The sequence below is a fragment of the Erpetoichthys calabaricus genome, chromosome 2 (genome assembly GCF_900747795.2).
Source record: "Erpetoichthys calabaricus chromosome 2, fErpCal1.3, whole genome shotgun sequence".
NCBI lineage: Eukaryota > Metazoa > Chordata > Cladistia > Polypteriformes > Polypteridae > Erpetoichthys > Erpetoichthys calabaricus.
The window spans coordinates 50,968,200-50,991,734 of record NC_041395.2 but is presented as its reverse complement, the minus strand read 5'-3'; the positions used below and the strand labels follow the sequence as shown (position 1 = coordinate 50,991,734).

At 41.2% G+C, this 23,535-nt stretch overlaps 1 protein-coding gene and 1 pseudogene across 1 annotated transcript; one reads left to right on the top strand and one right to left on the bottom strand.

Moving 5' to 3' along the window:
* Positions 1 to 2,147: 2,147 nt before the first annotated feature.
* On the top strand, positions 2,148 to 4,883 carry LOC114645887 (uncharacterized). Its single transcript, XM_028793789.2, has 3 exons — positions 2,148 to 3,116; positions 4,261 to 4,479; positions 4,571 to 4,883. Exons 1-3 carry the CDS (start codon positions 2,293 to 2,295, stop codon positions 4,776 to 4,778), a joined length of 1,251 nt encoding a protein of 416 aa, XP_028649622.1. The 5' UTR covers positions 2,148 to 2,292; the 3' UTR covers positions 4,779 to 4,883.
* Positions 4,884 to 4,956: 73 nt separating this feature from the next.
* Positions 4,957 to 11,592, bottom strand: LOC127525843 (G2/M phase-specific E3 ubiquitin-protein ligase-like; annotated as a pseudogene).
* Between the last annotated feature and the right edge of the window lie 11,943 nt (positions 11,593 to 23,535).

The following is a 23,535-nucleotide window of genomic DNA, read 5'->3' as shown; positions in this document are numbered from 1 at the left end:
CTTTTTTCTAAAATTACTGTTGTGTCTTTCATTGTGTGTTTACTCACCGCCCAATTTAAAGAAACCTGTGTGCTATTATTGGTAAATTTCAGGAGTTCCCAGTCTCTTAATAAAACTGGGTGGCGTAATCGGATATTTTAATGGTGTCTAAGTTAGATTACCTATAAGTGTGACCAGACACCTGTGACACAACAATCCTGCGATATCACAAACCACAAGCACAGCAAAAAACAGAAGTAAACTCATAGACTCCCTAGAATATTCGAATGAAGCACCATTCTCCAAGAGTCAGGACCACCTTCCTATGATCACCAGCAACTGCCCTCAGCCCTATAAAGACAAGGGTTTCCACAGTTTCTGGTGCGTCATTCAAATGTTCTAGGGAGTCTATTAATATTTGTTATACTGTATTAATCCCGAGTGGAAATTGTCTGTTCGCATGACCTTTATACTGCAGCATCAAGGTAATAAATGGTCCAGCAGTCAATGTGTTAAAAAAAAATCAGTTCCAATTGTAATGATGATCTTTAAATTGTCTAGTTTTTAAATAAACATGCAGGTAACCAGTGCTTGAATTGGTTCTTCGAAAACTGGTGACCTGTATGTCAACCAGCAGTTTATGTATGCACATTAGGGCATGCCAGCTTTTTACAGAACGGATTTTCCAGTACCAACAAGAAAGAGCAATCTCCAAGGTGGTCCCAACGACCAAGAAACAGCACCACCGAACCCGAGTTACAATCAAAACCATGAAGATGAACCCGAGTTCCACTGCTCAGTCAGACTCTCGGTGCTCCTGTGAGACTGGCAGACTAAGGCAGAATAATATACAATGAAGAACAAATACAAATTTTAACAATTATTAATAATAAAATACATGTATCTAACATTGCATTATAGAGTTAGTACAGTAATATTAATAATCATCAGAAAGTTATTGTTTCAGACAAGGTTGCCAATGCTTGGAACCCAATATTGACAATAATGACTGTGTAAAACCTAAAAGCACTCCACCTTTTACAATTGACTTTGAGTTATTTTCCTGCTTTTGACCTGTAGTCATGTGTAATTTAAGATATTTTTCTGCTTGTTTTATTCTACAGTGAAACCTCGGTTTGTGAGTAACTTGGTTTACGAGTGTTTTGCAAGACGAGCTAAAATTTTTAATAAATTTTGACTTGATAAACAAGCAAGGTCTTGCAATATGAGTAGTATGTATACACTTTGTCTGCTGAGCGTCTTGTGATCACAACTGAGCTGATGGTTCTTCTCTCTCTCTCGCTGCGGGATTGTGGGCAATCGTCTCCTATTCTCCGTCTGAGTAGGTGTGTCTCACTCATATAGTCAACATCCATACAAGTGTATACTGTTTACTACAGCATTGTGACTGTGTGTGTGTGTGTGTGTGCGTGTCTGTGTATGTGCGTGTGTGCTGTTACGTGCTAGTCCCTGTCTTGCACCCCAAAATACGAAGCTGAGTCTCAGTACTTTAGCAACACCAGCTTTATTCCGCTTGAAACAGCAACAGTGCGGTTATTTATTGTAGCAGGATCTGCCACTCTCCTATACACAGACACAGCAGTCAGGCAGGGTCGTGGCCAAGTAATACTGTGCCCTGCGCATTTATAATGTTCCTTGTTCCTTGTATCACCCATCGACGGCAGGCGCTTATAGCATGTCCGCAATCTTTTCGGGTTCGCTTTTACGGCGAACTGCTACAGCACTGGGAGACTGCGATTGCTTTGGGACGCTCTTCCGCATGTTGTCCCGTTGGGTGGAATCTGCACAAGAGTTTAGAAACTCACTCACACCAGCCATGATTCTTTAATGGTAAAGCACAGGTTAATTTGTCTTATGCATTTTTACTTTATATTTTGTATTAATCATTTTTATATGAATAGTTTTGTACGGTGGCCGAGAAGGGCAAAACAAATTTACATTTCACAAAACAACTTTATAACCATTAAGACAACCTTACAAAGGAATTCAGATTAACATTTCAGAAAACAAATTTACATTAGTGAGAACAATTTACAAATCCCTACACAAATTTACAAGCGGTTAAACAAATTAACAGTTCAGAAAACAACTTTACAAGTGGCCCGAAACAAATTTACAAGCGGCAAAACAACTTTACAAGTGGCCCGAAACAAATTTACAAGCGGCAAATCAAACGGAAAGGGTAGGTACAACACACAGGAAGTGCTTGTTGCTGACCTTTTGTGTCATTCAAACTGTTTTGCGAGGTCGAAAATGAATAGAGTTTGTAGCGATTAGCACTGCCGGGCGAAGATGTTTTGTCCATTTTGTGGTAACCATTTTAGCCAGTTAGCTTGCTTTTGTTATTCTTGTGGGAAATGTTTAGACTTTCTAAAAGAGGCTCCCCAGATGGAAGATGTGATACGTTGTTGTATTGGCTATTTCAATGAAGGCCACTCCTACAATGTAATCGTTGACATGATGTCCTTTTTACATGGTGTAAACATTAGCTTGCGGTGTCTTAAAACTAAACTTACAGAAGCCGGACTATATCGTAGAAAGGAGTATTCCTCCACAAACGCTGCCAGGAATGCCATCAGGTTGGAGCTTTGTGGACCTGGTCAACTTTTTGGCTACCGAACGATGTGGCAAGTACTCAGGCAAAAGTACAATTTGCGAGTAAAGAGAGATGATGTTATGGCTTTACTCCGGGAGCTAAATCCCCGAGGATGCGAGAAGAGAGCACGCAGAAGGTTTATAAGAAGAACTTATCACTCGATGGGGCCGAATTATATGTGGCATGCTGATGGTTACGACAAACTAAAGCCATTCGGATTTGCTATTTCTGGATGCATTGATGGATTTTCACGTAAAGTACTGTGGCTTGTAAGTGGACCAACAAATAACAATCCATCAGTGATCGCTCACAATTTCCTAACTTGTGTGCGACACCTTGGTGTTGTGCCCATGAGGCTGAGGACCGATTGCGGCACGGAGAATGGCATTATGGCTGCAATTCAATGTACCCTACGTCACCAGCATGCCGACTACTACTCGGGAGTGTCTAGCCACATGTATGGCTCATCCACGAACAATCAACGTATTGAGTCGTGGTGGTCCATATTCAGAAAGGGAAGGTAAGTGACCTAAATGAACTATCGCTCTTTATCATTACTCTTAGCCTACACATTTTACAGCTGTGATGCATGTTGAGGAAAAACAATGTATTAAGTTACGTTAAGGCTGATGATTAATCGCCATAAACGCATTAAAAATTTATGGGATTAACTTTTCAAACGCCACCCCTAAATGCGTTATTTAGGATCCCTGGCCAATTACTGTGCTCTGTAGTGTTGGGGCAACGTTCAAAGTTACGTTACATTGTCAAACTAATTTTTAAAGTAGCGAGTAATTTAATGTAATACTTATTTTGTTGGAGAAAATATAAATGTTACTTAAGCTGCTCAAAAATGATAATAATAATTACTATTTTTATTATTAGGATTAGTACGGCTTTATTTCCTATAAGTACTGCCCTTTTCTCTAAGTCGTTGCCTTCTGAGGCTGTCACATAGTGCCCGCAGTTCTTCAGGTCGTTTGGTGACATCCTGCATGTGCTGAAGGGTAAATTTAATCGGCCCAGTTGAGGGTCACAGGGAGCCAGTGATTGTTGCAGCAGTACTGGGTGAAAGACAGGAAGCAAATGCATCTTGGGGGGCTCAGGTCGGGGATATAAAAAGGGGATGGATGTTATTTTCTTCACAACACATATTACAATATATTTTCTTAATTTAAATGTAGTTGACCACTACAATTAAATTTAAAATAAGCGTTTGTGGAGTTTATGTTCTACTATACCCAATGCTAGAACTGACATCCTAAGAAATAAAAAGACTATGACTAAAAATAAGGAGTTCTAAAAGCTGCATTATAAATAAATGGAATTTTGTTTGTTAACATCTTGATCAGGAATAAAGGAGTTCATAAAAATAATTAATTTTTATTATAAGTATGGTTTTTGTATCTCTTACTTTTTAAGGAAAAAAGTGCAAAGAAAAGCAGAGCTTGTAATGCATTAAATTATATAACATATATGGTTACTTTTTTTGTAAGTTATGAGGAAAGTGACTACGTTAATTTTAAAAGTAACATTCCCCAAACACTTGTAAACATTTTTTTTCTTTATCTTGATATTATCTCATGATCCACAAGTGTAAATAAATTGGTATGTTTAAGCAAATAGCAGAATTAATATGAAGTTTAACCCAGTTATCTATATAGGTCTCAATTCTGGATGGAGTTATTTGCAGACCTCAGAGATGCAGGACACTTTAATGGAAGTCGTGAACATCAGTGCTTGCTAAGATTTTGCTTCAGTGATGTCATACAGAAGGACCTGGATGAATGCAGGACTCTGTGGAATAGTCACCGGATTCGCCCTTCTACAACCGCATCATGTCCTGGAGGAGTGCCTAATGAACTGTACTATTTACCACACAGGTAATGGATTATCATTTCCCAGTAAATTTTTGTTTTCTTTGTAGCTGAAATGTAAATAAATGCTATTACTCAGATCCATTTCTCAATCCAGATTTGGCTCCAGAGACTGTGGATTTAGGATTGAATGTACAGAACTGGATACTTTCCCCGAATCAAATCAGCCAACGCATTCATGTGGTGACATGAACATGCAGGAGTACTTGGACTTTGTTATGGAGCACAGTCACCTACAGAAGCCAGAGAACTGGGAGTCTGCATCAGAACTGTATATACATCTTAAAGAAATCGCTCAGTTATAATTTGTTCTGTGTACTACAGATCTAATAATGCACACATTAATGGAATAGTGTCTCAAGCGTGTGAAGAGTAACTTGTGCTGTCCGTGAATTTTAAATTTTACTGGAAAAACTTCCAAATCTGTCCTAAATTATTGTAAATAAAGTGAAATGAAATGAAATAAACTGGAGTAAAAGTAAGGCAAAAGTATAAAATATTTATTACACTATTATTTAAGTATCAAAAATAAATATTTAATTTCAAGTAGTCTTGGTTTGGCTTTATTACCAGGAAATCTCTCTTTCAGATCTCAGGATATGATGAAACTGTCCAAATGTAACATACTGTAAACAAGAACACATTAAAACATCTTCAGTTGTTGCTTAAATAAACAGTAATCAAACATGTGGTTTCTTCAAAATCTCAAATATACAAATGCAGCAAAGTTTTATTACAAAATTAAATAATAGTGCAAAAAAGTGCGTCCACCAGTGCAGATGGATGCAGGTTCTCTACCTGCAGTGATTTAAGGCACACACTTATCCATATCTAGTGGACCCTGATTTAAAAACAGCCAAATCCTGGAGAATTCTGAATTCCAAAATCCATATGTGATTTAAACACCTTGTATGAATCCAGCAGTGGTAATTTCATTGTGTTTGAACACGTGTTTGCCATTGGGAACGGTGAATCATCCAGGAACTCAATCCTTGGCAGTGGTTCCAATCCAGACGGGGGAAGTGAAGTTAGTCCAGTTGCAAACATGAAAACATCTTCCACGCAAACAGCAGCCTGACCTTCTGTAAGGAAACAGAATTGTTCATGCACATCTTGGCATATTGTTAAGTATTATTTTTAACTACTTGTAAAATAAATAATTATGCAATCTATTTTGCAAACCTTCACAATCAAGGAGATAGTCAGCCCAGTAGCCTAATGTTTGTCCTTCTTTGAGTCTCCTGTTGCTCCCTGATGGACTGAGGTCAGGTTTGAAAAGTCCCTCAAGTTCAAGAGCAGTGACCTGTGGCACACCACAGGGATCATCAAAGTAGGATGCTGCTGCAGTGCAGTCAAAAACTGAAGAGCTGAAAGACCATTTTTAAATCTAAAAAGTACAAAATACATTGTCACACTGCTATAAAGTGCTAATCACATAGTGTATGTGTATGGACAGTATATTAAAAACATGATTACTCCAATAATTTTCAGCGTCTAAGGTTTTAAGATTTTTCTGCTGCTGACAGAGTCAAAAATGTGTTTTAGTGTATCGGGTCATATTAGAGAAACTTCGTGTTGCTTTTGCATTTTCCCTTTAAAGATGAGTCAATGGGGTATGTTCTTAAAGCCTTTCTGAGTTTCTGGTTTTAGATCACTTATTTTAGATGGTTTGAAGGCTTGAACAGCATGCCTGCCCCTATGTACTACTGTTGAAATGAGATGGGAAACTGCAAAAGGACCAGGACATTTCCCTAAAATCACTATCGACTAAAACATTTGTGACCCTGACTCATCACCAGAAACCCTTTTTGAAATAATATATGTTGAAAATTATTGGAACTGTCCTTCACTAATAATGCAGTAGTTGTAAGTTGCTTGTTAACAACTGAATTGCAGACTGACATCATGTTTGCTTTTAACATGGCAATGTAACTTACGGTACAAAAATTGTAAGACTAGGATATGATGGTACCTGTCAATTACACATGAGTTACGGTCGATAATATACCATCGGAGGTAGTCTGACACAATTGTTCTCTTTTCCTCAAGAGTAGCCACATATCTCAGACAACCAGCTGTCTGTAACATTGTGCTATGTTTTAAAGTACATTCTCGCAAAGCTTCGACAGAAGCAGCACAGTCAATCTAAAACACAAAAAGAGGGGCATATACAGTATACATAGTTATCTCATAAATTTCTGTTCTGTTACTTATCTAGTTTAACCCTATATCTTGTACAATCACAGAACAATAAATGCATTACTCTATATGTTATCAATGAAGTAATGATTTTCTCAAAGCATTGAAGAACCTAATAAATAAACCTTGCCCTACTATAGAATTATGCTTTTCCTACCTCTTGCAAAGCTTTCTTTATTTCTTCTTCAGTTACATCATTCACTGTTGCATTGAATGAAGGCTGTCCTGCAAGATACAGTACAAGATCTTCCGAGAGGAAATGCGGACCTGGGCCTCCATGTACAACTGATACCGCAATCATCTTTCCTGCCAAGAAGTACTCATCCTCCCGGAGAGCTATGAATGAAAATCATTCATATTTTAGAATTTTGGGTGATTTACAATTTGAACCACAATTTCAGATTGCTTTTAATGTTATTTCTACTGTTCCACACATATTTAGCAACTACTTTTGGAAACATACAAATATGTTTCATGATGCATTAAAATCAAGACAACCCTAAGCATGTTGTTGTTAAATATCTCTGGAACAGTTCAAGTAACAAAGTGTATAAGTGATGTGATATATAATTACAAGTCACACATCTTAACACTATGTAGACATACCATTTGCATTGTAGACTAAGTAACGTTGTCCTGTTGGTCCATCAAAAATTGGTCGGTCTTTAAGATGGTTCATCAGTAGAGTTAGAAACTCTCGTCTTGGACCACCTGTATCAATTCCATCCTCAAAAACACCAGCATCATCAGTAAATCTGACCAGCATATCACAGGTTTCTGAATATGTTGCACGCTTGAAACCTCGGACTGCTCCATCCCAGACATTTGACCTTGCAATGTTGAACCGGCTAACTCTTCCATGATCAATATGATGTGACAGCTTTGGAATGACATCAGGTAGTGTAATGTTTACCTCTTCTCTAGAATTACACAAGACTGAGTTACATTTGTGAAATGCCAGACAGTACACAGTTTTCTATTTTTTGCACAACACTGATGTGCAGTAAAGGGCTTCTTTCACATATAATCACAGAAGTAATTCAATCTTTTACCATTAAGTGCACAGAGAATACCTATTGCTATTGTCAATAACTGCCAGCTTACATGGTTGTGTCTGATAAATTCCCCAAATTTACAGGAACTGGCTCTTCATCCTCTTCTTCAACACATGGTGCATAAAGGTGTGTATATTTACTGTAAAGAAATTACCATTCCTATGTTAAAAGACAACTCCACCCATTTTACACTAAAACATTCTTCTTAAGTAATTTCCAACCTAAGTAAATCCCTGAAGTATTTTTTGTAAGTTAACCATTATACAGATATTTTAGAAACAACTTGCGAGTTTATTTTTTTATCTAATCTAAAAATGTCTACCAAGGGAATAGTCACATTTTGTCAATTTTTTTTGCTTACCTGTAGTAGGTGGACTTAGTCACATTGTATTCAGGTAGAGTATCCTCAGTATCAGATATTACTATCTGAAAAATAAAGTGACATGGGGAACTTAAATGTCCAACACAACACAAAACAAAACTGAAAGAAAAAAATATTATGAGGTAACATTTGGTTCAATACTTACCTGTCCAGCTTGAATCGTTGATGACTGTTTGGATGCATCTCTGAAACATGTTAAAATTACTACTTCAGTACAACAAAGTATCATGGAGTTAAAAAGGAAATTTAAAATTATGGTAAGTTATAATAATCTAGATAATTTTGCTAAATTTCAAAATATTCTTACATTATTTACAACTTCATATATTTAGAGTAAAAACTGTGGTCTCAACATAAACTCAAGGGTCTGTCTCAAACATGTGATTTGATCACATTACCAGCTTACAGATTACTTACATTTGCAAATTGGTACTTACACTACATCTTCTAGTTTGTGTTTGGGTGTACTTTGGTTGCAGTCTTCAAAAACCTGAGGGAAAAAGCATAAAATTCTGAACAATTTTATACAGCCTATATTAGTCATCTCTTACTACATAAATACTTATCAATGAAATATTGCCTGCTGAAACATGGCAAGTTGTTAGTATTTCTGACAGATAAACCTGCTGAACAATAATCAAAATGATTCACATGTGTTACACCAAATGCCATTTAAAATGTAAATCCTACTGTTTGTCCAAGTACAATGCAGGAATGTATTTTCAAACTCAATTACAGATGTTACTAAGTAGCTAGCCTCTGTTGAACCAAAATATTGGCAAGCATTATGCACAGAACAGCTCTGGTTAAGATAATTAATACAACCATTCAGTATATTTCTTTTCTAAATAAACTCACCACAGTGTCAGCCTGATTGAATTCAATTGTGCTCCTACTTGTAACAAAAATTTCAGAATCTGAGTCTGATTCTGAGCTAACATCCACTGCAGTTAAAGGAAACAAAATCAACACGTTATTATGTACAGTATGTCATAGCACTGTGAAATATATAAAAGTGCTAAATCAGATCCACTAACCTCTTCTAAAGTCTTTTTCAAGGCATATAAAAAATGAGATCCTGCAATATGCCTTTCCTATTTCCTTTTTATATTCTGCCAATACGAATGGCCTCTCTGTCCCAGGCACATTGACCACCTCTGAGCAATCTGGATACAAAAGTATATATGGCCCTTCATCCATGTCCTTGTTAAATGTTCTCATTTTCTGGACAGCTAGTTTCAGCAGATCAGGCGCTGCTACCAGAGGGTCTGTAAATAATGGGAGTGTTTTCCCTCTTACAGGTTTTAAATCACTTCCATTTGGCACCATCAATCCTATGTTTATCTAGATAAATAAAAATAAACAGAATGAGTTTTCTGTAAATTATATATTTATAAGTTTGTTGCACAGAAAGTTAAACACCAAATGGGTCCACTCATTAAACAATAACCGTCCCTGTAACCATTGTCTTGTATACATGACACAAACAGTTAAGCCATCTAACCTGAACTTGTCTCTGTTCTTATTTTAGTCGTCTCTTTGACCCACAGCTAAAGGACTGTCTTTCTTTTGATTTGAAGTTTCTGTAGTCCATGAACTGTTTATATGATGGGCACGGTTGTTCTTCTGGAATGAACAGAATTGAATATCAACACACTATGGACAGAATAATTGTAATCATTTATGAACCATAAAATGTATTGATGTGTATTTAGTTCAACTACTTCCACAATATTGTTTAGTATAATTACTCGTAATATGTGACCTTTAGTTTATGACCACTGCAGGTAACACTGCTTGTTAAAAGATGAGATACAAAGGTGTGCTTCTATAAGTTTTTTTTAACAAAAAAAAAAAAAAAACACATACATCATGAATTTCTTTACATTTTCTTCACAATACTCCTAAATTGCATAAATATACAGTACACTAGGAAAATACATTCCATTACCTGTTGTAAAAGCCATTTGTTAGTTAGATTATAATAAGTTGATATTAGTATTTTGTTAGTTATGTTAAGGGGTGGCACGGTGGTGCAGTGGTAGCGCTGCTGCCTCACAGTAAGGGGACCTGGGTTCGCTTCCCGGGTCCTCCCTGCGTGGAGTTTGCATGTTCTCCCCATTCTGTGTGGGTTTCCTCCCACAGTCTAAAGACATTAAGGTTAGGTGCATTGCCGATTCTAAATTGGCCCTAGTGTGTGCTTGGTGTGTGGCTATATGTGTGTGTGTGTCCTGCGGTGGGTTGGTGCCCTGCCCGGGATTGGTTCCTGCCTTGCGCCCTGTGTTGGCTGGGATCTCCAGCAGATTTCCCCCCCTAAAAAGGTGACCCTGTGTTCGGATTCAGCGGGTTACAAAATGGAGGGATGGATAGTTATGTTAAAATGTTTGTGTATATATTAGTGCATAGTCAATGGGAGTTTCTATTATAAGCCCTACAAGCTAAATTGTAAATGGAATATTCTACTTATTTCTTGTCATTCTGACTACACACTATTTCATTTTATGATCTGCCTTGCAGTAGGTAAGGCATGGAGGGCAAACAGATTCAAACCGTACTGACATATTAAAGTGAAGTCTATGCAAGTTTGCAATAGAAACATAACAAGTATAGAAAGTAACTAATTTTTAACCAGAGAAAGCTAAGACTGTAATTAGACTGAGAAGACACATTTTTTCTGTTTGTGCCTTTTACTCTGCGTGTATAATAACTTTTCTAAAATGTTGTGATTTTTTCTTTTTCAAATTTTCATTAAACATTTTTGAAATGAACTTTATTGGACTGAGAAATTTGCTTTTGTACGTGTTTGACTCATGCTGGATCCTACCTTGCCAACTGATGCTCATCCTTTGGAACCGAAAAGACGCAGCTATATCTGTACTTTGAAATGTGTTGGCAATTGCTGAATGTTGAAAATAATACGAGAGCAAAACATGTTTTATTTTATTAGGTTACAACCACTACGAAAGTTAACAGTCCCAGTGTATGTTGCGGTAGTAATTAAAAAAACTTAAATGACTGCATTAAGTACAACACACATATATACTGTATATACCAACGTGCACAGAAGTTGTTTATTTGAACGGAATTTTGAATGACTCATACTACGTCAACTGAGCAATAATAAGTTTAACAATAATAATAATAAAAGCCTAGGATAGCTGGCTCTAGATAGCGTTAAGTGTCCACTTACCGGTACTTTGATTAACATTTCCAGGTGGTTTAGACGTCGGCTGTGCATCTGGGTCTTCCGTGCGGGGAGCCTCTTTTAAAAAGTCTAAACATTTCCCACAAGAATAACAAAAGCGGGCTAACTGGCTAAAATGGTTTCCACAAAATGGACAAAACATTGTCGCTTGATTTACCGTCACAAACTCCGTTCAATGTTCCCTCGCAAAACAGTTTGAATGACACAAAAGGTCAGCAACAAGCACTTCCTGTGTGTTGTACCTACCCTTTCCGTTTGATTTGCCGCTTGTAAATTTGTTTCGGGCCACTTGTAAAGTTGTTTTGCCGCTTGTAAATTTGTTTCGGGCCACTTGTAAAGTTGTTTTCTGAACTGTTAATTTGTTTAACCGCTTGTAAATTTGTGTAGGGATTTGTAAATTGTTCTCACTAATGTAAATTTGTTTTCTGAAATGTTAATTTGAATTCCTTTGTAAGGTTGTCTTAATGGTTATAAAGTTGTTTTGTGAAATGTAAATTTGTTTTGCCCTTCTCGGCCACCGTAGTTTTGGGCTGTGGAACGAATCATCTGAGTTTCCATTATTTTTTATGGGGAAATTCGCTTTGATGCACGAGTGCTTTGGACTGCGAGCACGTTTCTGGAACGAATTATGCTCGCAAACCAAAGTTCCACTGTACTTTCATATGTAACTGTATAATTTTGGTATATTAAAAATACAGACATTTTAGGATTTCTGATATTTATTCTTTATCAAATCAAGCTACAGTTCTTACATTAAAAAATCATTAAAAAGCATTTGATGTGTGAATGAAAAACTAAAATATATACACAACCACACAAAAGTCTTTTTGTAATCTCTTGTTAAAATCCCCAAAAGGAACATTAGGTGGGGTTAAGAAATCTCACTTTTAGTTGTGCCTTATAAGAGTTCAGTACTTAACAATTAAAGACTGGAAGAAAACGCGGGGTACTTTGAAATATTTTAATTCCTATATATGGTACGCTACAAGAAAATGTTGAGAATCTCTAGTCTAGAGATTTTGTGTGACATTTGATCACATGTGTGTGAATAGTTTGCTGAAGTTAAGGGTTTACTTTAATGAACAGGTCTACCATTACACAAAATCATGAAGTGTGGATACTGTTAGCAGTAACCAGGATTCAAAATCATGCACAGCACTGGCTCTATATTAGTGGGGGGCCTGACCAGGTAGTACAGCATTTTGACTTTAAATTTGGAAATCTCTTTTTTATGCTATTTTATTAAAGATGGCTGAGAAAGATATTTGGAATAGTTGTTTTTAATTAAAAACTGTCCCTTACTGTTCAAAGGACAATATTATTGTGTCACACAAGTGTGCATGGGAGGCAGCTAAAGGGCTTGAACGAGGGCAATTCCGAATCAGACCGGGATGTGGCAGAGTGCACTGATTCTCTTTGCTCACTTTTCTGCAGACCATTCATGGGAATTCCGCCTGGTCCTCTTGACGTCACTTCCAGGTCCAGTTCTATGGTTGACGTCACTTCCTATACTGACCATTAAAAGCCTCCACCTTTCCCCTATTCCCTCAGTTCCCTGGGATCTTGTCATCCTGCCGACTATGCCACTGTCACAAACTCGAACAAGAGCCATAACAAGGTTTGGAGTAGCTACCCATATATTGTTTTCCTGGCTGCAAATTTGCAAACAAATGATTGCACTGATGTGCACAAACCGGAGTCCAAAACAGAACTGAACTCCCATGCGCACATGTGTGACAATTGATATTTGTCAACTTAGAGTGAGCAAAATCAAATATTACAGAAGTACTACATTCTTAGCTTATCAATTAATAGCAAAACATGCATGATGCTGTTGTTAAAAACTTTAAGCTTAGGAAGCAAGATCTGTGGCAAAATTCAATCCATGAATATACAACTCAACGTATGTCCTTTAATGCAAAATCTAAATCATTCACTACCACTATTTAGTGCAAAATGGATCACATCAGACTGCAAACCTCTAAACATATCCAAAGAATCAGGGCTGAGTGACATCATTCAGTGAGGTCTGACAATTCTTAAACATTACCTTCTCATGGCACAGATATCAAGGATTTATATGAAAGGTACAAGTCTTCTCAGTGTAAGCAGTTAAGAAGGTGTACAGCAGTCACATTCACTGGAAAGTACTAGATTTTGCTGAACTACCCTGGTTAAACATGCAATTACTTCAGATTAATCGAGTGCCATTTTATGATTAATACAAATATAAAATTTTAATCATTTCATATTGATAATTTAAAAATAAAAAAACATTGTGTTATGTTGTGTCAGTGAATCTCAAACATAGCAAAAGGGTGCAAGGCCTCCTGAAAGAACCACAATAGCAGGCCAGGCTGTTCAGTGGTTCAACCCAATCCAACTAGTCAAACAACTATAAGTTGCTGGCTTCAAAACAGGCAGACACAAAAGTGTATCAATGCACAAGAAATGTCCCAAAATTATATCAAAATGTCCTACAAGAGAGAAGGTGACATAAAAGTCCAGCTAGACAAAAAGGGCATCAAAGAACCTTTATGAATAAAGTGTTTATTAACAAAAATTGGGGAAAAGAGCAAAATGACCAATAAGGATCAAAAAAACCCAAAAAACAACTCCAAGATTTAACAAATCCCAAACACAAATCCCAAACCTAATCCATGAAACAAAGAATTCAAATAAACCAAAAAATAAAAAATCAAAACAGAATACTCACAGTAAACTCTATTGAACTCAATACCCCACTGATGGTTCTCACGAAGGTAAATTCAGAAGGAGGACCCAGCAGTAGTGAAAACAGGGTGGCTCTGCCTCCTTTGGCTACAACCAGAACTTATAGGGAATGGCAGCATAAGTGAAGGAACAATACAATAACAAAGAGTACTCTATATAAAACTCACAGAATTAACATAATAACATGAAAAATGTTAATAAGAAACTAACCTAAACAGCAAATACATACAAGTCACTAACACGACAAGTTGTGTTGGTCATTTAGGCCAGGGGTTTTAAATGGTTCCTCTCCATCCATCCATCCATCCATCCATCCATCCATCCATCCATCCATCCATCCATCCATCCATCCATCCATCCATTGTCTCCTGCTTATCCGAGGTCGGGTCGCGGGGGCAGCAGCTTGAGCAGAGATGCCCAGACTTTCCTCTCCCCAGCCACTTCTTCTAGCTCTTCCGGGAGAATCCCAAGGCGTTCCCAGGCCAGTCGAGAGACATAGTCCCTCCAACGTGTCCTGGGTCTTCCCCGGGGCCTCCTCCCAGTTAGACGTGCCCGGAACACCTCACCAGGGAGGCGTCCAGGAGGCATCCTGATCAGATGCCCGAGCCACCTCATCTGACTCCTCTCGATGCGGAGGAGCAGCGGCTCTACTCTGAGCCCCTCCCGGATGACTGAGCTTCTCACCCTATCTTTAAGGGAGAGCCCAGACACCCTGCGGAGGAAACTCATTTCAGCCGCTTGTATTCGCGATCTCGTTCTTTCGGTCACTACCCATAGCTCATGACCATAGGTGAGGGTAGGAACATAGATCGACTGGTAAATTGAGAGCTTCGCCTTGCAGCTCAGCTCCTTTTTCACCACGACAGACCAATGCAACGCCCGCATTACTGCGGATGCCGCACCGATCCGCCTGTCGATCTCACGCTCCATTCTTCCCTCACTCGTGAACAAGACCCCGAGATACTTGACCTCCTCCACTTGGGGCAGGATCTTGCTACCAACCCTGAGAGGGCACTCCACCCTTTTCCGGCTGAGGACCATGGTCTTGGATTTGGAGGTGCTGATTCTCATCCCAGCCGCTTCACACTCGGCTGCGAACCGTTCCAGAGAGAGCTGAAGATCATGGCCTGATGAAGCAAACAGGACAACATCATCTGCAAAAAGCAGTGACCCAATCCTGAGCCCACCAAACCGGACCCCCTCAACGCCCTGGCTGCGCCTAGAAATTCTGTCCATAAAAGTTATGAACAGAATCGGTGACAAAGGGCAGCCCTGGCGGAGTCCAACTCTCACTGGAAACGGGTTTGACTTACTGCCGGCAATGCGGACCAGGCTCTGGCAACGATCGTACAGGGACCGAACAGCCCTTATCAGGGGGTACCCCCCTCAGGATTCCCCGAGGGACACGGTCGAATGCCTTTTCCAAGTCCACAAAACACATGTAGACTGGTTGGGCAAACTCCCATGCACCCTCCAGGACCCTGCTAAGGGTATAGAGCTGGTCCACTGTTCCGCAACCAGGACGAAAACCACACTATTCCTCCTGGATCCGAGGCTCGACTATCCGACGGACCCTTCTCTCCAGGACCCCTGAATAGAATTTTCCAGGGAGGCTGAGGAGTGTGATCCCTCTGTAGTTGGAACACACCCTCCGATCCCCCTTCTTAAAAGGGGGACCACCACCCCGGTCTGCCAATCCAGGGGCACTGTCTCTGATGTCCATGCGATGTTGCAAAGGCGTGTCAACCAAGACAGTCCTACAACATCCAGAGCCTTGAGGAACTCCGGGCGTATCTCATCCATCTCCGGGGCCCTGCCACCAAGGAGTTTTTTGACCACCTCGGTGACCTCAGTCCCAGAGATGGGGGAGCCCACCTCTGAGTCCCCAGGCTCTGCTTCCTCATTGGAAGGCATGTTAATGGGATTGAGTAGGTCTTTGAAGTACTCCCCCCACCGACCCACAACATCCCGAGTCGAGGTCAGCAGCGCACCATCCCCACCATACACAGTGTTGACACTGCACTGCTTCCCCTTCCTGAGACGCCAGATGGTGGACCAGAATCTCCTCAAAGCCGTCCGAAAGTCGTTCTCCATGGCCTTCCCAAACTCCTCCCACGCCCGAGTTTTTGCCTCAGCAACCACCAAAGCCGCATTCTGCTTGGCCTGCCGGTACCTATCAGCTGCCTCCAGGGTCCCACAGGATAAAAGGGACCAGTAGGACTCCTTCTTCAGCTTGACGGCATCCTTCACCGCCGGTGTCCACCAACGGGTTTGGGGATTGTCGCCACGACAGGCACCGACCACCTTACGGCCACAGCTCCGGTCAGCTGCCACAACAATAGAGGCACGGAACATGGCCCATTCGGACTCAATGTCCCCCACCTCCCTCGGGATGTGGTCGAAGTTCTGCTGGAGGTGGGAGTTGAAGCTACTTCTGACAGGGGGCTCTGCCAGACATTCCCAGCAGACCCTCACAACACGTTTGGGCCTACCACGCATGACCGGCATCCTCCCCCACCATCGAAGCCAACACACCACCAGGTGGTGATCAGTTGACAGCTCCGCCCCTCTCTTCACCCGAGTGTCCAAGACATGTGGCCGCAAGTCCGACGACACGACCACAAAGTCGATCATCGAACTCAAATCTAGGGTGTCCTGGTGCCAAGTGCACATATGAACACCCCTATGCTTGAACATGGTGTTCGTTATGGACAATCCGTGATGAGCACAGAAGTCCAATAACAAAACACCGCTCGGGCTCAGATCGGGGGGGCCATTCCTCCCAATCACGCCCTTCCAGGTCTCACTGTCATTGCCCACGTGAGCATTGAAGTCTCCCAGCAGAACGGAGGGAGTCCCCAGAAGGTATGTCCTCTAGCACCCCCTCCAGGGGCTCCAAAAAGGGTGGGTACTCCGAACTGCTGTTCGGTGCATATGCACAAACAACAGTTAGGACCCGTCCCCCCACCCGAAGGCGAAGGGAGGCTACCCTCTCATCCACCGGGGTAAACCCCAATGTACAGGCTCCAAGTCGGGGGGCAATAAGTATACCCACACCCGCTCGGCGCCTCTCACCGGGGGCAACTCCAGAGTGGTACAGAGTCCAGCCCCTCTCAAGGAGATTGGTTCCAGAGTCCAAGCTGTGCATCGAGGTGAGTCCGACTATATCTAGCCGGAACCTCTCAACTTTGCGCACTAGCTCAGGCTCCTTCCCCTTCAGAGAGGTGACATTCCATGTCCCAAGAGCCAGCTTCTGTAGCCGAGGATCGGACCGCCAAGGTCCCCGCCTTCGGCCACCACCCAACTCACACTGCACCCGACCTCCTTGGCCCCTCCCATAGGTGGTGAGCCCATGGGAAGGGGGACCCATGTTGCCTCTTCAGGCTGTGCCCGGCCGAGCCCCATGGGTGCAAGCCCGGCACCAGGCGCTCACCATCGAGCCCCACCTCCAGGCCTGGCTCCAGAGTGGGTTTGTGCAGGATGTAAACCTATTCTTGAGTTTCCTGGCAAGACCTAAAATGATTTCCACACCTGGTTTGTTTGGAACACTTGTTTCAAACTCTGGGGTGGTAGGGATGAGAATGGCACCCATACGCATGTGCTGCACGGCCGCCCTGCTGGTTGCTGCTGAGAGTTGCTTCTACAATAAAATAAAATAAAAATAAAAAAGAGGAATAACCTTGGTGGTCAATCGTCACCGCGAAAGCAGATAGTAGACGTCACATAGTATATGTGTACCAAATTTTAGGTCAATAGGTCAAACAGTTTGAGAGCTACAGGTGATTTAAAAACCAGGACAGACAAACGAACAGCTAAGGTAGTGTATTATATATAAAGACAAGAAAATGATCACAGTTGTCATGCTTATTTTCTGATTCACGTTGGCGGATGATGAAGTGCAGTTTAATGATGTTGGAGCATTTTGACAAAAGAGAAATCCAGAAGATTACTTGAGTAAATGTGAATTATTAAGAAAGCATTATTCTAACTTCAACAGGTTATTCGCCTTAACCTGATTAGATGTGTGCATGTAAACGCACTGAATGTGATCGTTCTTTAAGCGGATACTGGAGGCACATATCTTTGGTACTATGTAGTTAATGTTGATCAAACATTCCAAAATATTATTAATAAACTAGGGGGCTGAGCCCCCTGCTCGCTTGGCTCACTTACTCCCAGGTTTGATTAACTGGATGTTTAATTTAAAGAGATTTTTATTTTCATTTCACTCATTTTCATTCATTTCTTATTTCTTGATATTTGCCAGTAATAAAGCGGAACTGAATGAGTTATTCCCCCTCACCCCCAAAGCGCGCTACGCGTCAGCCACTTCACATCTCTGTCTCTCACGTTGTGAAGAGGGGGGCTGAACGCAAGCTAAGGAGACACGGGCACTCCTCCGAAACCCCCTCTTAAACAGTGATTCAATGGGAAACAAATACATTTTTTTACCTCCTCTATGCTCAATCAGCTGGCTTGCTGCCGCTGCTGCTGCTTGTGCTGTGCTGCATGATCTGCATGTCGTGCAGCGCATTGAACGTTTAAAAGCCTGTACAGCAGCTGTATTTTTGTTTCACTGCCTTGTCTCTCTTCTCCCCCAGACATCCTCAAATACTATTTGATCTCTTTCTCACGGGATGTTAAAGTGTCTCAGAGAAAATCACGTCTCGACCCAAGATTTTATTATAATAATAGAGAGATATTTCCAGGACTAAAGACAGTAGACATGTGATCTGTCAAACTAAATAGAGATTATGTTCATATATTAGGCTACTGGAGAGTAAATACTCAAAATCATACAGTAAAATAAAATGCACCAATATGTGTACTGTCAAATTGAACTGAACCACTTCACTTCATGACCTCAACAGAGCTGGCCATCTTCTGTAGTCTCCTGGATGCACTTTTCTGTAACATACTAAGTAGTGCGTAATTTTCATATATTCTTCTGCTTATCCAAAAGGCAGAGTTGTGTTTGTCAGACAAACCACTTACCACATAGTTATTGCACTGGCGGTGGTGTCCAAACGCAGCTGTTGCTGACTCCCCATGATGATTTTTCCTGCAACAAAAATGCTTTTGCCCAATGAAAAAAGTCCACAACATGTCTGTGGGCTGTTTATTGTTACAATCTGGTTTACTTGAAAGTCTGCTGCATGAAACACAACCAATTTCAAGTTCAAGATCAGGTTCAAAGTTTATTGTCATGTGCACAGTAAGGAAACATGTTTTCCTGTACAATGAAATTCTTTCTTTGCTGTCCACACCAAATGACAAAAACAACGCATAAAGATAAACGTAGATAATAAGTGGCACATAGATAATAAGTAACAGAGGCAGCGTAAAGTATAAAGTGTAATGTGCAGGTAGGTGTGTGATGGAAAAGTCAAATACAGTTAAAGTTGTGTGAGATAGATAGAATGAGGTGAACCACGGTTATAAACTCCAGTCAGTTATTTAGGAGTCTCATGGCCTTGGGAAAGAAATAGTTCTTTAGCCTGGAAGTCCTGCATTTCATACTTCTATACCTCCTGCCTGAAGGTAGAAGTGTGAACAGTTCATGTTGGGGGTGCCTTGGGTCCCTAAGGATCGAGGCAGTTCTCTTGCGGACTCTGCAGCTGTAGATGCTCTGCAGAGAGGGCAGTGAGGTCCTGGTGATCTTCTACTGGTCAAGATGCTCTCAACAATGCAGCTGTAAAAGTTGCCAAGGATGTTAGCTGACATACCAAACTTCCTCAGCGTCCTCAGAAAGTACAGCTGCTGTTGAGTCCTCTTGATCAGCTGTGTGGTGTTAAGTGTCCAAGTGAGGTCCTCACTGATGTAGATGCCCAGGTATTTAATGCTGCTCACCCTCTCCACTTCAAGCCTTCAGATGAACAGTGGCTAGTGAGGTCTCCTCTCCTTCATCATGTCCACTATCATCTCCTTCGTCTTGTTTGTGTTGAGGATGAGGTTGTTGTCCTCACACCATGACGCCAGACTGTCCACTTCCCTCCTGCAGGCTGCCTCATCCCCACCAGTGATGCATCCTATTACTGCAGTGTCGTCTGCGAACTTTAGGATGATGTTATCTTTGTGGGAGGCGACATAGTCGTGGGGTAACAGGGTGTAGAGGATGGGGCTAAGGACACATACCTGTGGGGTGCCTGTGTTTGTGATAATGGTGGCTGAAATCCTGTTACCTATTTCTGCCAGTTAGAAAGTCTAGGAGCCAGTCACAGAGGGTGCGGTGCAGGCCAAGTGTAGACAGTTTACGGGTGAGTTTATGGGGGATAGCCATGTTAAAGGTGGAGCTGTATTCAACAAAGAGCATCCTGATGTAGGAGTCTTTGTTCTCCAGATGGGAGAGGGAATTATGTAGTACGGCCACGATGGCATCTGAGGTGGACCTGTTGGGCCGGTAGGCATACTGCAGGGGGTCTAGAGTGTCCAGTATGCTTTTCTGAATGTGGGACAGCACCACTCTCTCAAAACACTTCATGATGATTGGAGTGAGTGCTACCGGCCTGTAATCATTCAGGCAGGTGGGTGGGCTTTTTTTAGCAAGGGGGACGATGATCGTAGTCTTAAAGCAGGACAGAACGATGCGCTGACTGAGGGAAAGGTTGACATTGAATCAAAATAACTAATCATCTCCTGCTTTGGCCAAAAGCAACTGGATTGTGAGTGTGAAAACGCTTTTACTTAATGTTACTGGGCCTCACTGGAGTCTCGAGTTCTAGTTTTTCAAGATGAAGCATTTTGGACTTTTTTCCCCAAGAAAGGGGAGCACATTGGTTGGAGAGACCTCATTTGATATAGTCTTATAGATATAATTTGATTTAAGATTTTTTTCTAAAACATCATGGATCTTTTAATAGTTGGCAAGTGTACATAACAGTATGGCAAATGTTAAAAAATGTTTTACAGTTGTCTGACCGCAAATATTAAGACTAGAATGCCAATGGGCGGAGTGGTGGCTCTGAGGCTAGGGATCTGCACTGGCAATCGGAAGGTTGCCGGTTGGAGTCCCGTAAACGCCAAAAGGCGTTTGGCCCTTGAGCAGTTCCCTTAAGCTACAATTGCTCCATCCTGGGTATGACATTAATCTGCATCCAGCCCTGCATGTAGGCACTCCAACCTGCAGGGAAAAACCTGGGTGTTGGTGGCAGAATTGGCACTCCAGCCACCACAAAAAAAAACTCACACTGTTCCATTACATCTGAACTAGTGTGGTATTGAGGTGTCACCCGTTGGCTGCACTCAGGTGCTAATCTGGGATCCTGAGTGTGAGGCTCCTAACCTCTCTCTCTAATGACAATGTTGTTAAATATATGCATTTATGATACAGTCTGAAATAAATTAAATGGCAGAAATGAATAGTTATCATTCCTAATGCTCCTAATGCTTATCAATGTGACACTGGTCAAATTACTGCTATAAAGTCCAAGCCATTTGGTGCTTCTGAAGGCTTTTGGTGTACAATGAAGGTGAGGCTTTCTGAGTTTTTTAACTGCCAAAACCTTTACTAACAACCGGTGTTAATGTACCCGGCCATTGACATATAAGAGGATATCCGATAATATGCATCTCTTAAGCTATTAGATCAACTGATTTTTTATTAAATATATGTGTCTTCTTATATGTGACAGGGGACATGGTGTCACAGTGTTCAGCACTGCAGTCTCGTGCACTCAGGGTGCTGGGTTTGACATAGCGCTTGCACATTCTCCGTGTCTGAATGGACGTCTTCCCATGCCAGAGGTGGCCAGGATATGTTGGCTGCCAGCTCTAAACTGGCCCAGTATGAGTGAGGTTTTACGCATGACAGTTCCCCAGCATGGCCTGGTGCCTCATCCATGGTTGGTTACCGTGCTATCGTGATAGGCGCCAGACTTGAACTGGATACATGGATGGCTATTCTTAAATTGTGTCCCTCTCTGAAGACAAGCTCAAAGTGCCATAACACAAACACAGACCCAGTAACAGGTTGTACAACATCATGCGACTGCTCCATCCATACACCATATACACATGTCCATGCTATTAGGCTGTAATAAATCACTTAATGTAAAGTTCTGCTTAATTTTTGTTTTTATTGCTCCCAAAGGCAGAAAGGCAAAATAAATTAAGCTAACAGAGGACAGAAGGAGATGTGGCCAGTTGGCAATGGAGGTAAGTCTGGCAGGTCGTTTTATATAATTACTTCCAAATGGCATTTCCATAAAGAGGTCATCTAATAGCAGAGGATATGAAAAGCAACATTTTTTTTTGGTATAAAATGTTATTGGTTTTAAAGTTTCAACATACATCACACAGATTTAGTCAGTAAGTCGGAAACAGCACTATACCGACTGCTCCACTCAAAAGTCACAGGCAAGTCCACCATCTAGAAGTAATAATTGGGAAAGGCTAAAATGGCTTTAAAGTCTTGCAATGATAAACATTGTTCCTTCATTTTTAAGACTGCTAGCTGAACTGAGGTCAGTCTTGATGAAGTGTGGCAACATACTGAAAAACATTTGAATCATTCCTTGCAGGCAAAGTGTAATTTTCTGTAATTTGTGTTTTTGTTTGCTACGAGGCAATGCTAGATAAAAGATCCAGGTGGCAACTTACAAAATGTAAGTATTTATGTTCTATGTGAAGCAACTTTCCTTTATCGATGCCATTTACATAATAAAAACACAGATTAAGATTTTAGCAAACCGAGATTAGAGCTGACCTAACTGAGGTGTTTACAACTATGAAGGGAATTAGTACAGTGGATCCCATCTGTTATTTTATAATGTCACAGCACAGGGACAGGATTGGAGACTTGTTAATAGCAAATTATAGAAACATTAGGAGTTTTTTCTGAATAAAATGAGCTATGGAATAAATTGTGTGGCCACCAGAAGGCACACCAGCCACCCAACCCCAACACAGACAGACTCTAGGCACAAGTCTTTGCCACACACACATTTTATTTTCAAGGGCTGACACTTGTCTTTCATTCCCCCTACAGCACAGTACCATAAATAGAACAAAGCACTTTCTTTTCTTTTCCTTTCCTTCATTTTCTCTTTCTTCTTCCTCTGCTTTCCACCTCCATTCCTCCACAACTCCCTTTATGCTGCACCTGGGAGCACTTCAAGTGGCTCATCACCGTTATCTGGAATTACTCCCAGGTGACATGAAAACCCAAAGTAAGGCTCTGCAGCTCCACCTGGCGGCCCCCACAGAACCCAGCAGGGGTGCAGCGAACTTCAACTCCCAGCGTGCCCTGCGAAAATCCATGGAGCCACAGCAACCTAGAGGTGCTGCCCTCTAGCATTCCGTGGGAGGCAATGTCCATTGCACATTCCCATATATTGGCCTCCTGGCCGGTAAAGTGCTGCACCCATCCGTCACAACTGGCAAGTAGTGAGACAGAGAGGAGAAACTTTGGGGACATTGAAAAGGTAATTGATTAGATTTGATTTTTTTTTTGGTGAAATGAAGTGAATGGGATTGGCAAGCTTTTTGGC